Source organism: Brienomyrus brachyistius, chromosome 18 (assembly GCF_023856365.1).
Source record: "Brienomyrus brachyistius isolate T26 chromosome 18, BBRACH_0.4, whole genome shotgun sequence".
Lineage (NCBI taxonomy): Eukaryota > Metazoa > Chordata > Actinopteri > Osteoglossiformes > Mormyridae > Brienomyrus > Brienomyrus brachyistius.
In genome coordinates, this window is record NC_064550.1 from 4,119,322 (window position 1) to 4,131,833 (window position 12,512).

The following is a 12,512-nucleotide window of genomic DNA, read 5'->3' on the forward strand; positions in this document are numbered from 1 at the left end:
GAGACAGCCGAGTACATGTTGGAAACAACTGACAGCTACCATGCTGTCAATTAACAGAGCAGAGTGGAATGTTAGAAATGGAAAGATACCTAAGGTAGCGATTTTGAAAACAGAATATCGCCCAACCCTAGTTATTTGTACCTTTTCAAATATCCATGAACTAGTAACACTCAAAAGTCAGTTAGTTTTAACACCGAGTGTGTTGTCAATTAGTGATTTATAGTTTTATACACATCAAATCAATGGCATCCTCTTTAGCCTGGCAAAAATGGGCTTTAGGGCCAAGATGCTGTTGGCATCAGTACTGATTTGCCTGCATAAAGCGGCGATTCCAGCTACATAAAAACGACGAAGTTTCAGAATCTGCTATTAGATTCAGCTATGTGAGCAAAGGCAGAGCACTCACCTTGTCAACTTTATTCTGAAGAGATTAAAGACAAAGAGAGTTCCAAATATTAATGTTACTTAAGTTACCAATAAATTTTGCTAATATTTTACTCCCCGAGAATTTGAATGGACTTATTCAGCGGCATAATTAGATGAGGATGTAAGAAGTTGAGCACTGCCCGATTACTTTTAAATACCAATTTATGTTTTATATTATTCATCTCCTCTCTCCTCTCTGGGACCTATTATAAATTTCACCGTTTCAAAAAAAGATAGTAACGTTATCTTGCAGAGAAGAGAAGGAACCTACCTTATCTTTTTTCTAAAGGAGGAGCATGAGGAAGTAAAGGAAAAAGTAGGAAAAAAGCAAACAGGCAGGTTAAAACAGAGGACAGGAGGACTGATACTTGTTTTCAAACCAGAAGACTGAGACCACTGTACCACTTTCTTTTAATAAAACAATTTAGCTGTATCGCTTGGGAAAGGACGTCCTCATTTTCAATTCCAAAACTAGCCACCATACTATTTTTAACTTGTGCTCATTCCTCATCTGTTAATCAGCAAAGGGACAATTTGTTGATGCTCCACCCCCCAACAATACGCAACGCCCTCGCAGAAGAACAGTATGGCAACCGGTGGAAACTGTACCCCCATTACGAAGACAGTGAGAGTGGAGAAAATCTTTGCTTAGTATCACAAGCTGTTGTAAGCCTAGACTCAGTTTAAAGCTCCCATGCGATATCAGGAGCAACAAGTGTGTTTACAAAGCCAGTGGACAGAGAGAACAGAACAATTGTTCTGTACTGAAAGCACCTATAAAACAAAGCAGGTTTGCACGATTCCAGGCCATAAGAGTTCAAACTCAGCCTGCAGTCTACATATGGAAAAACATGAAATGGAAGAATATGGGACAGCTCAAAGTTTTTAGCAGAAAAAAGGGAGAAAACGTTCTTCCCACCAAAACTGGCATCAGCACATCTGTGCTGCAGACCACACAATGGGCAAATGCAGCACTAACAGTGTCTTGGGACACTTGTTTAATTCAGCATAAATATTGCAATAAAAAAAAAAAAAATCATTACTTATCCATTTGCAAAAAATATATAGCACATTAGTAATAACCAGTAGTTAAATAAAACAGTGAGCAAGCACGCAAATTGAAATCTAAATTATATAGTTCTAAAAAAGCTGTTCCGAGTTATGAAATGATTTCACAAGCAGTCACATTCTGTGCTTTTTAATTAGCAACACCTTTGCATTAACATAAAAAACACCAAACTTATTTTCAGTGTCCCTTTGGGAGCCAGTGACTACAATTGCAATTATCACTTAAAAAGAAAATATCTGTGTGCAAGTTGTGTGCAGATATGCCAACAACGCTTGTCAATGGATTTCTGTTATAAAACCGATAAATCTGCAACATTTTTACAGAATTAAGCAAGAGTCCCTTGTACTGTATGCATCTCTCAACCGCAGCCGGAACGGAAACGCTGCCCCCACCCTCCAGCTCCTATTGGCTCACCTTCTCTTTGGTCTTATTGGGGCTCGCACTCTTGGTAGAAGCTGCAGCCTCCTTTTCCACCACTCCTACAAAACGCTGCTCTGATTGGGTGTGAAAGGACACCGTGCCCTTGGGCAGCTTCTTGATCCGCACAGCATGGTTCCGCTGGGCAGACAGCATGTCCTTGAGGGGGGGGGGGGGGGGGGGGTGTTTAGCTGACCAACACTTACAGTATAGAAAAGGACTATGAGCAGAGTAGATAGAAGGTAATGTGTAGACTTAACAGCCGGAAGTGACTCACAGGCACAACAGTGAACTCCACTTCATCAGAGATGTGCAACTGACTCTCCTCCAAGATCTCACTGAAGTGGAAGAACATCCTGGCATCCCGGTCCACACACTTGATGAAACCAAAACCATCGCGCATGGCAGCAATCACCCCCTATGAGCGAGCAGGACAACTGTACAACCACTACTACTACTACTCTAGCACTAAAATCCCACAAAAAAAATGCTTTAACATTTTGTTGTGACGGAACACAAACATTTGCTTACCATTTCCCGGGTTTCTTTAGTGTAGTGAAATGTGTCAGGCAAGATTTCTATATTTGTGGCTCTTTCCAGTTTGTCCCGGCGATCTGTGGAGATGTTGAATCGCACGTGATCGCGCTCCAGCAGAGTCACCTTCGACTTGGTGTCCTTCTCCCCAAACAAAAGCTCCTTATCTGTGAAGTTTATCCTGGCACGGATGCGCCCTGGCAAGGGGTCATTCTGCAGAATGCCAGACAGCGGAGTGTTAGGCCTGGCAGGGTGTGTACGTTGCGGATATTGACAGGATCCTTCACTGCTCATTAACATAACCAGTGGCTACATTCCAATGACCAATATATGTTAAGAGAGCACCTACATTTCAGCTATCAAGTACTAGAAATGCAAATTCAGCTTGGCAGTACAATACAAGGTAAAACATTAAAGGCTTCCCAAAACTGTCTGAAGTAAACAACCAAAATGCATGCAGTAAGTGTAAGGTGCATGCGGTACGGAGCCCGGGAGGGACATGGGAGGGGAAAAGAAACAGCATGTGGTTCAGTGGGCTAAGCCAGTGTGCCTGTAATCAGAAGGTCAGTGGTTCAAACCCAGCCTCAGCATATCTGCGGGTCCTTGAGCAAGGCCCTTAACCCCCAGATCCCTGGGCTCCGTTATGGGTGGCTGTCCTTCAGGGACAGCTTGCTCTACATAGAGCTAGTTGAGGGAGGCTTAAAGACACTTTACTGATCCCCGTGGGGAAATTATCGATTATTATTATTATTATAATAGACATTTGCGAGACCTTGCGAAACATTCATAACTGTGCTGTGTCCGGTTGAAATACAAAAAGATGGAATTTTGGCCTATTTATCGACTAATAAGTATAAATGTACATGATACAGACATGTCCTGTAAAAGGTGCTTTAAGCATTAAACATTGGGGGGACAATGAACACCTTGTAACTTTCATATTATGCGTTTTTATACTCAATCATTTATACTAATTCACTGCCAGTGACTCAGCAAGACAGATGGGCTGTTGAACATTAAGTGGGCACACAAACATTGAGAAGAAAAAAAAAAATTTTTTTTTATATATAAAAAATATATATATATAAAAATATAATTTTTTTTTTTTTAAAGACACCTTGAAAGATATTACAGCCGGAACACTGCATATAAAGCTACCGTTACCGCGGTGCTGAAATTCCACTTCCATACATGTATACATCATCAAATCGAGAATATCAGGCAGACGTACACGGAAGTGGGTTCGGGTTTAAACCTTCACTCTGGCACCGCAGTAAAATTAACTTTGTTTTCCAGCTGCCGTCTCTTTCAAAAAAAAAGTGAAAACCCCCCTTTTCAGATTTATGTACAGCCAAATTTTTTATGAATATTTCAATGGTGGTGTGTACACTATGATCAGTAGCCCAGCTGTCTTTTTTACAGTCACTGCCAGTGAATGGACAGTGCAATTATTGATAAATGCGTACAAGAACACATAATATGAAAGTCACATGGTCTGCATTGTCCCCCAAATTTAATGCTTAAAGCACACCTAACTGGACATGTCTATCGTTTACATTTACTAGTCGATAAATAGGCCAAAATTCCATCTTTTGCATTTCAAACGGGCACAACACAGTTAATGTTTTGCGAGATCTCGCAAATGTTTATCCTTTTTTTTTTTTTATTGTTTTCCTCCCATGTCCCCTCCAGCGCTCCATAATGCAGAGCACAGCGAAAGCCTGGAGAACTGAAATGTTCTAAGGCAACTATAGTCTTGCCATTCTAAACCCATGCCCTGGACAAACAGGATTACTCTGCTTATTCTTTTACTTATTTCTGTGTAGAAACACTCTGAAGGAGCTTTGTGGGCTCTGTATAGTAGGACTTTATGTTGCGTTTTATGTCCTCCTTCAATGTGATTCTATACAGGAAACAGCCTGGCTAGGATGTTGGTTAGAGTCCATGCCAACCTGGTTCTTGTTGGGAATCTTAGGGATGACCTTGGAGACGGTTCCTTCAAACTGCTCGATGCTGATGTCCTCGAAGATGACCGTACCCTGGGGCAGCAGGCGCACCTCTGTTGCCACCTCCTTGCCCTAAACGTCCAGAACACCATGTTTACGTTTTGGGCTTTCGGAGCCTTTTTCCAAAGCAAAATGTACCTTAGTGAAGGTAAATGCAGTTACGCCCCAAAATGATTAACGTGTAAATGAATATTCCCGGCTCTATCAAAGTCACGACGCTTCATACGAAAGTGTCGTCCACTCAAAAACATGAGCAGCGTTGCCACAAATGCCTCGCATACCTGACAAGCAAATGTCTCAAGTGCCCCCCGCCGCCCCCCAGCTTACGTTGCGCTCTTTGATGGTAAACTCCACATCATCTCCAGCCTGAAGTGCCTCCAGGTCGCCCTTGAACTCACTGTAGTGGAAAAAGATCTCCTTCACCACGTCTCCTCTTTCAATAAACCCAAAAGCTTCCTAGGAGCAAGAAGAGAGGGAAGAAAAGTCAAAACACAGCATCTAACAGCAGCGGCAAAAGGAACTACGGGAATGTAAGACGTACCTTGGTGGCGCAAACAACACCCTGGCATCTCTGCTGTTTCTTCTTAACCAGGACGATGTTGTGGGCACTTACGGCTCCCGTGCTGAAACACAGTCAAGACGTCAGAGGCCAAGTTCATCAGGCCTGTTCTGCAGGATGGTGGGAGGTTTTCCCCACTTACTGCTTGTTGGTTTCCATGAAAAAGCTGACTTTGTCCCCGGTCTCCAGGTGCAGCTGGCCCTCGACATCCTCTTGCGTATAGGTCAGGTAAAACACCTCCTAGATGGATGAAAGTAAATGATACATAGCAATAATCATATATATTTTAAAAAAGAAAACCCCACAGAGGTTGCCCACTGCAGTTCCCTAAGCAGATGTCCCTACATTTAACGCATTCACACTGCACCACGCAGGTCTTTCCGGTTGGCCGGTCCTTACCCCATTCCTCTCGTAGCACACACTGCCAGTGGGTACTTGTCCAGGGGCCGCTTTACCATCCAGGTGGGTGGGAACTGGAGATACAACCTAAAGGATGGAAATCAAGTTGGGGTACGAGATTAGCCAGCTGTCTGGGAGCATGTACCGTACTGCTGGTACAAACTGACAACCTGCAGAACAGACACGGATGTAGTTAACCCAGATTAAAAATGTGTCACAATACATGACATTATACACCTGAGACACATCAACATTTTCAACTGATTAAAATATCAAACCATGACTGACATGGGACATGAGGGACCTGCAAAGTCAGGCATAACATAACTATACGACCATCATAAACTGACGTCGCTACTGAAAAGCAACAAGCATCATTCACTGAACCATTTCTTTTCTATTGCCTTTTATTTACTGGCTGGTGCAACAAGTAAATTTCCCCAGTGTGGGATCAATAAAGTCTTATCTATCAAAACAAAGAGCTACATTAAGCTTGAATCCAGCACACGTCACCAGCGTAGCATGTGCTCATCACTGCAAAGATTATCAGCAGTTGTTTTTAATTCCCTTGCAGTTCTCTTAGCTAAAAAAAAAAAGTTCAATTGGCCCGCTTGGGGGCCTCCCTAGCCATGTCAGTCTAGGACCCCCCCCCCCCCCCCCCCCAGAGAAGTTAATCCAGCCCTGATGGGCCAAACATAAGCCACGATAATGCTCTGAACCGTACCAGCTGTGCAGCATGCAAGTCTGTGCCCACCTGCCCCGAGATCCTCTCCTCAGGCACCTCTGGCTTGATCTTTACCAGCTTGACAGCAATGGGCTTTCCAGTACGCCGGTCTGATGACACTTCAAACTCCACATCGTCTGCGTGAACAAGGGGGGTGGGGGGGGGGCATACACACACACACCATCTAAGTGACAGCCTCATTTACAGCACAACTCCACACTTGTTTTATTTGGCATCTACTGGGGGCTGCAGCATTGTTACCTGTGCAGCTACTTTTCACCATCATTAGGAGAAGTGTGAAGGATTTTTTTTTTCCCCAGTAAGCGTTAGAAACAAACCACCATGTTACGAATGAGGTAGAAGTTAAACAGCAGTCTTTACACTTCTGCACGCAAAAGTCAAACATCGGTATTGAGTTGAAAACAAAGACATTTACATAAGCATGGAGATTGTGAGCTTCTGTTACTACAGATTTGTCTGCATGCCTGAACTAGTCTCACTCATCTCCAGAAGAGCCACAAAATCATGCATGACAGCTCTAACAAAGCAAATGCCCTTATGCTGGGCTGTGGATAGTTTCACTTCTACGTCTGGAGAAGCATCTGGCTGCAGAACACTGGGCGAGCTCCACTGGGAGGATCTCCGCTGTGAGGCTGAAAATCACACGACCTCCACATCAGGTCATGATGCCACAGAGGGGAACTCGGCAGGCTGAACATGTGGATCGATAGCACCTGGCTTCCTTTAAAATTCCGAAGATTAATATTTCTCATATCTTAAACTACATAAAAGTGAGACACACCGGAATTGGAGATCTAAACCAGACTATTAACATCCATTCTCATAGATTTAAACAAGATTATTAACATCTGTTTCAGATGCAGCAATAATATCACCGAAAAAGCAAATACGTATTGTAAGAGAAAATTAAAGCCAGTTCCCAATGGTGCATTAATGTTATATCCTGGTGTTGCCCCAACGCCATTGCTGTCGATCTGACACTGCCCAGCATCATTTGATCAGAGCGCTGTCATTCATACCCTGGCAAGCTGACAATGCTCGCTATTGGACCAGAGCACTGTCAATCACTTCCTGGCAAGCTGACAATGCCAGTCATTGGATCTGAGTGCTCTCACCGTCTGCATGTTTAGAAGACTATTTTCAAGCAGCAGAGACGCAACTCAACTACCGGCCACATGATCGCTTGATCACTTCTCCCAAAAAAATAAAGGTACAAATAAAGAGGTAAACATCAAAATGCGAGGTTTGAGAATGTTAGCTTAGCGATCTAAGAGGATTTAAAATAATCCAGACATTTCATCCTGGGAACAAGTCAAAAACACACACGGCGATGTTTGCTACAAATAAATACTGTTAGATCAATAATTCATGAGATTCCTTAGTATATAAAAATTGCTCCGTTCTATCCATGTTAATCAATATAAAACTGTTTCCTAAGGTAATTTTCAATATGGTATTTGTTTCTGAAACAGTTTTCTGATTCCCAACACCCACCCAGCTGATTCTTTGTCTTCCCCGTGCCACTTTATTATAAAAATCTTACAAACGCCACTTCAGTGATTTCAAGCCTCCCAGTGGAGGTACCACTTCTGTTCTTGAAGCGTGCACAACGTCATCTCCAGGCCAGGTGTGGAGATCATGTGTTTCCCGGCCCAACACTGGCTGTCCCCCTAGTAGAGCTCGCCCAGTGTTCTTTAGCCAGATCCTCTTGCATATCTGGAGGATCCATAACTACCATTTTATTGTCTGTCTCAATACACTCCCAGAAGTTTGCAACACCTCACCTCCCAGCTTCAGCTCCTGGAGGTTTCCGCTGTACTGGGAGCAGTGGAAGAACAGGCGGGCCTGTCTCTCGGAGCACTGGATGAAGCCATAGGACGTGAGCAGTTTCTCCACCACTCCCGTCTCACGGAGGCTGCTGCCTGCACCGTTAGCAAAGGCAGAGTGGCCAGTGCTGTGCAGAAGGCCAGGGTCAAAGCTCATCTGGAGCAGTCCGACAAAAAAGAGGAGGAGGATTAGGGAGGGGGATGGGCCGAACAGATGCATTGTTTACTTTGACATGGCATTCAAAACATTTTTTACATGCAACACTGGTTTTAAATTTTGTCCAAAAATGAAGAAAAAAAATTTAAAAATCTTAACGCTTAAGGTAACCCACACGCCAAGTCAGAACATCAGTGGTCAAACAGCCTGGTGTGTGTCGAGTCAATAAAACTCAACGGCCGACAATTTTACAAGCCCTCCAGAGTCCAGAAGCAGAACTCCCCGACCTGCCTCACATCATGACCATGAAAGAGTTAGCAGACGTACTCAGCAGATTGCAGCTGGCCATGACCTCGAAGTGACCTCCCACTCATCACTACCGTCAGTATGAAAGAGCACAAACCTCAGCCAAGGTACACAGGCCTTAGAGGGCTGTTTACCTTTCCAAAACCATGCCAGCGTGTTACCATTCCACTTAATGGGGGGAAATTAATAATAATCCAAACTCAATCAAGTAAGTTTAATAGGCAAATAGCAGCCCTGACAACCCAAAACACACCCAATATTCCACCAGGAAAACTAAAGCAATCTAATTACTTAACACCATTCCAACATTAAACATTGATACAAACAAACATGCACAGCTCTGGTGGTGCATGAGCTACTGCCCTGATTGCAGTGTCAACATGCTAGAGAACCAGTGTGGCGCCGTGTTAATATGGCAAAACCTTAACACAACCAGTGAGTTATGGCTACCATAGAGGTTGATGACAGCCTGTACAAGGCGAGACTGCAAACAGAACCCAAACCATGCGGTTAGGACTAGGAGTGATTAAGGGGCCAAGAGGAGATCACAGACACCATCCCAAAGACTGTCACTTACTGATCTCTGGTATAGGGGGGTCCGCTTGTGCTTTTTTGCCCCGGGCGGATGAGAGGCACGACAGGAAAGTGAAGACGAACGAGGGATGGGTGGGGCCGAGAGGGCCACGGCGGGGGCCTGCTCAGAGTAAGCCCTCTCCATCACTAGCAGGGGGAGGACAGGGACGTGCTGTACCGGGGTTGGAGGAGGAGGCATGCTAAAAGAACACACGGGCTAGACACAGCCTCATTTCTGTCGCCCTGGTAACAGGGCTGGGACATCAGCCTTCCAATGGACTACATGACATCCAAATGTCAGTCTGTCATATTTCTGATTTATTTCCAGAAAAACACCCCGTCCCTGCTGACAAGCTACTTAACCCACAGACGGTCCGACTAACAAAAAGACAAAACAGGAGAGCTTTTCATCCCGAAGCTAAACAGCTTTCAAAGCTAAATTCCAAGCAGTGGGTCATATTCAAGTCACCTGAAAACGATCCGGCCCTGATAAAGACAGAAACAAACCACTCGGTAAAAGGCTGACAGACAGGAGGGGCGCCAACAGCCAACAGTCAGCCAGGAGAACTCAGTGAACACAAAAAAGAAACCCCTAAACCCACAACCAAGCAACATCTGATAAAATGTGTCAGTGGGCAATGCACAAAGCATTTCACACCAAGTCAGCTCTTCATGCAGGAAATCCACACACACAACTTTCTCTGCTTTAGCATGCATACAGATTTGCAGTAAAGAGATGAGCTGGAAAATGGTGACAAGGAAAGATGAAAGCAAGTAATAATGCACTACTGCACCTCGTAAACACGAAAACTTCTCTTTAAATACTTCAGATCAACAAGGTGAAAGTGAGAGGGGGCCAAGGCATGTGCATGAGTGTGATGGATGTAAAGACCATCAATGCCAACAGGGGAAGAATGGGTGTGGGTTAGATGGAGGGGCAAGACTAGCTGTGCCAGGGCAGGAGCTGTTTTGAAAAAGCAGACATTTCTGTTCATGTTCAAACAAAAAGAGAAATCGAATGTAGCACAGCAAACAGCTACATGAAAGGACAAGGATCCTTCAGTTCGATCTCTTATAAAAAATTGTGTTTGTGGTTTTTTTTTTTTTTTTTAAATACACTAACGTTCCACAAAATACCCGTACATCCTCAAAATGCATATCCTGTTCACATGTATAAGCAGTATTAAGTAATAGTCAAACTGAATATGCCAAAAAAAAAAAGGTTATATGGCATAAGAACGACGCCTTATTTTAGAAATCTGAAAGCATTTTTAGTGTGAGGGAGAAAGTTGGAAAGAGCAGGAGAAACTGCTGATTCATGTCAATTACATTCTTACAAACCACGCCGAATCTCAGAATCTCACTGGACTGTCGTAAAGTCTGAAACTCCGACCTACTATGAAATTTCAGCTAATAGCACTGTGTGTTTATCCGAGAGTCAGGGGTCAATCAGTCGCACACTATGCTGACTATAGCCTTCAAACAATGTGGGCCAAAAAACCAGCAGCACGTGTGTTTAGTGGTCACCAACCCTGCTGATCTACCACCCTGCAGAGTTCAGGTGCCGCCCCAATTTAACACACCTGATACAGATAATCAGGCCCTTCAGTAGCATCTTAGTATTTTACCCAACTTAGCTTCAACACAGCTGACACCAACATTTATCTGTGTGTTAGAGTTAGGGCAGCACCTAAGTTCTGCAGGGTGGTAGATCTCCAGCAGCAGGGTTAGTGACCACTGCGTTATGAGGATCATTAATCTAACCAGCACAATAGGGTGGAGGTTGCTCCCCCCAGCTTTTAGATGACATGAAAGCATAGATGAACATGCCCACATGTTCAAACTACCCACCCACATTAAATTTCAGCACAGGCTGCAGCTCAGCAGAGACTAGTCTCAGAGCCCAGGAGGTAGAATGGTGCTAGGACAGGATGGGGATAGAGGGCAGGGCAAGAAGTGCGAGGCAGGTGTTTAATGGTAGGGGTACAGAGATGGGGGCACAGTGGGGTGGAACTTACGGATCGGCCATACGGGGACAGGCAGAGTCCGACGGGGGAGGTGCTGCCCAGGTCGGCGCTAACAAATGCAGTGGGTGGAGACGCGGGCAAGGTAAACTCCACAAAGCCTTTCCAGTGGCTGCCCATATTTGCCCATACACTCCCAAACTCCACCCCCCTTCGTGCCGCTTTCTGCACTTGTTCACACCTTTGGTTTAGGAGAAACTATTTTTGTGTTTTTCTTTTTTTTTTTGTTTCGTTTTTTTTTTTTCCACACCACCCACCCAACGACACACCTCCTGACGTCTGCAAAAGGTGGAGAGAAGAGGGACACAGAAGAGAAAAATAAAGAGAAAGAAGGGGAAGGGAGCAACAAGAACAGGCAGTAAGCACAACGCTACAGCCTGGGAAAGGGAGGAAGGAATGCGCACACGGGAAAACGGACAAGGAGCATCCTATCGGCAAGGCCTATGCTTTCTGCATCTTACCACATGGTTTCTCTAACCCAGCGTTTCCCAACCCAGTACCTTGGGGACCCTCAGATAGTCTACATTTGTGCTCCCCACCAGATCCCAACACAACCGCAAGAAGTATTCGGTGTTCTTGATTGGCTCTGATCTTGGAGGGAGTAAAAATGTGGACTGTCTAGGGTCCCTGCGGACTGGGAAACATTCATCTAAAACTACCTCAGCAACCCTAAGTTCCGGCAAGATTTTGGATTTTGTGTTGGAATGTAGAGACAGACAATTGGTTTAGAAAACAGCTAGCCGTTTAAAGCCACATGACGGCAGGTTCAGCTATCATTTCGTTGAAATAAATGGGTCCAACATATCAGAAAATAAGTGATTGTCCAAATAATTACTCTGATCCAGGCATTGAGCACTGAAAATAAAACTACCACAAAACGTGACATCACTGTGTCAGATCCAAAGGCTTTAATAAGAATAAACATCTTGTGTCAATCATCTACAAGAGAAATAGGACAAAGATAAGGATGAACAAGCTTGATCAAGCCAGCTTGGCCTGATGCAAATCAAAAAAAATTTGGCATATATTTTTTTTTCTTAAAACTCTACTGCTGATGCCAAAAATGTAGGTTAGGAAGGACAACTTGAGATGGCTGGGGATGAAAGGCCCCAGATCAAGGAACTAGCAATTAGGATCTTCAAGGCAATCTGCCATGTATGTTCATGCTGCAGTCTGTTGGAACAAACACCACTAATGTGTAAACTGACTAAATGTGTACCTATTTAGCCAAGAGTTGAGTAGTTCTTGAGTAGCTCATCTAGATTACATTAAAGACCAATAAACAACTTACTCTATAGATGGCATTTCAAAAACCTCAGATATTTACATGATGGTTCAAATATCTTCATATTTGCTTTGTTCTTGCATCACTTGGGACTAGGACACCACTCTGATACCGAGTACTATACCCCTAATCTACGTAGTATACAGGAAAAAACACAATTACATTTCACTCAAAACTTAGAATAAC

At 44.0% G+C, this 12,512-nt stretch overlaps 1 protein-coding gene across 5 annotated transcripts in view; it reads right to left on the reverse strand.

Annotated features, from left to right (window-relative positions):
• The window catches only part of csde1 (cold shock domain containing E1, RNA-binding), a 31,100-nt gene that overhangs the window by 10,480 nt on the left and 8,108 nt on the right, over positions 1-12,512 (reverse strand). Inside the window, exons 1-12 of one of the 5 annotated variants that reach the window (XM_048984564.1) lie at positions 11,036-11,300; positions 9,022-9,189; positions 7,940-8,138; positions 6,135-6,271; positions 5,411-5,497; positions 5,154-5,251; positions 4,994-5,075; positions 4,780-4,908; positions 4,399-4,524; positions 2,444-2,659; positions 2,190-2,330; positions 1,910-2,071 (exon numbers count right to left, since the gene is read on the reverse strand). In XM_048984564.1, coding sequence (XP_048840521.1) covers positions 1,910-2,071; positions 2,190-2,330; positions 2,444-2,659; positions 4,399-4,524; positions 4,780-4,908; positions 4,994-5,075; positions 5,154-5,251; positions 5,411-5,497; positions 6,135-6,271; positions 7,940-8,138; positions 9,022-9,189; positions 11,036-11,161 — 1,671 coding nt within the window. In that variant the 5' untranslated portion in view covers positions 11,162-11,300. Of the gene's footprint in view, positions 1-1,909; positions 2,072-2,189; positions 2,331-2,443; positions 2,660-4,398; positions 4,525-4,779; positions 4,909-4,993; positions 5,076-5,153; positions 5,252-5,410; positions 5,498-6,134; positions 6,272-7,939; positions 8,139-9,021; positions 9,190-11,035; positions 11,301-12,512 lie in introns of those variants that run through there. The other 4 variants (XM_048984565.1, XM_048984567.1, XM_048984566.1 and 1 more) reach the window with 4 other exon arrangements.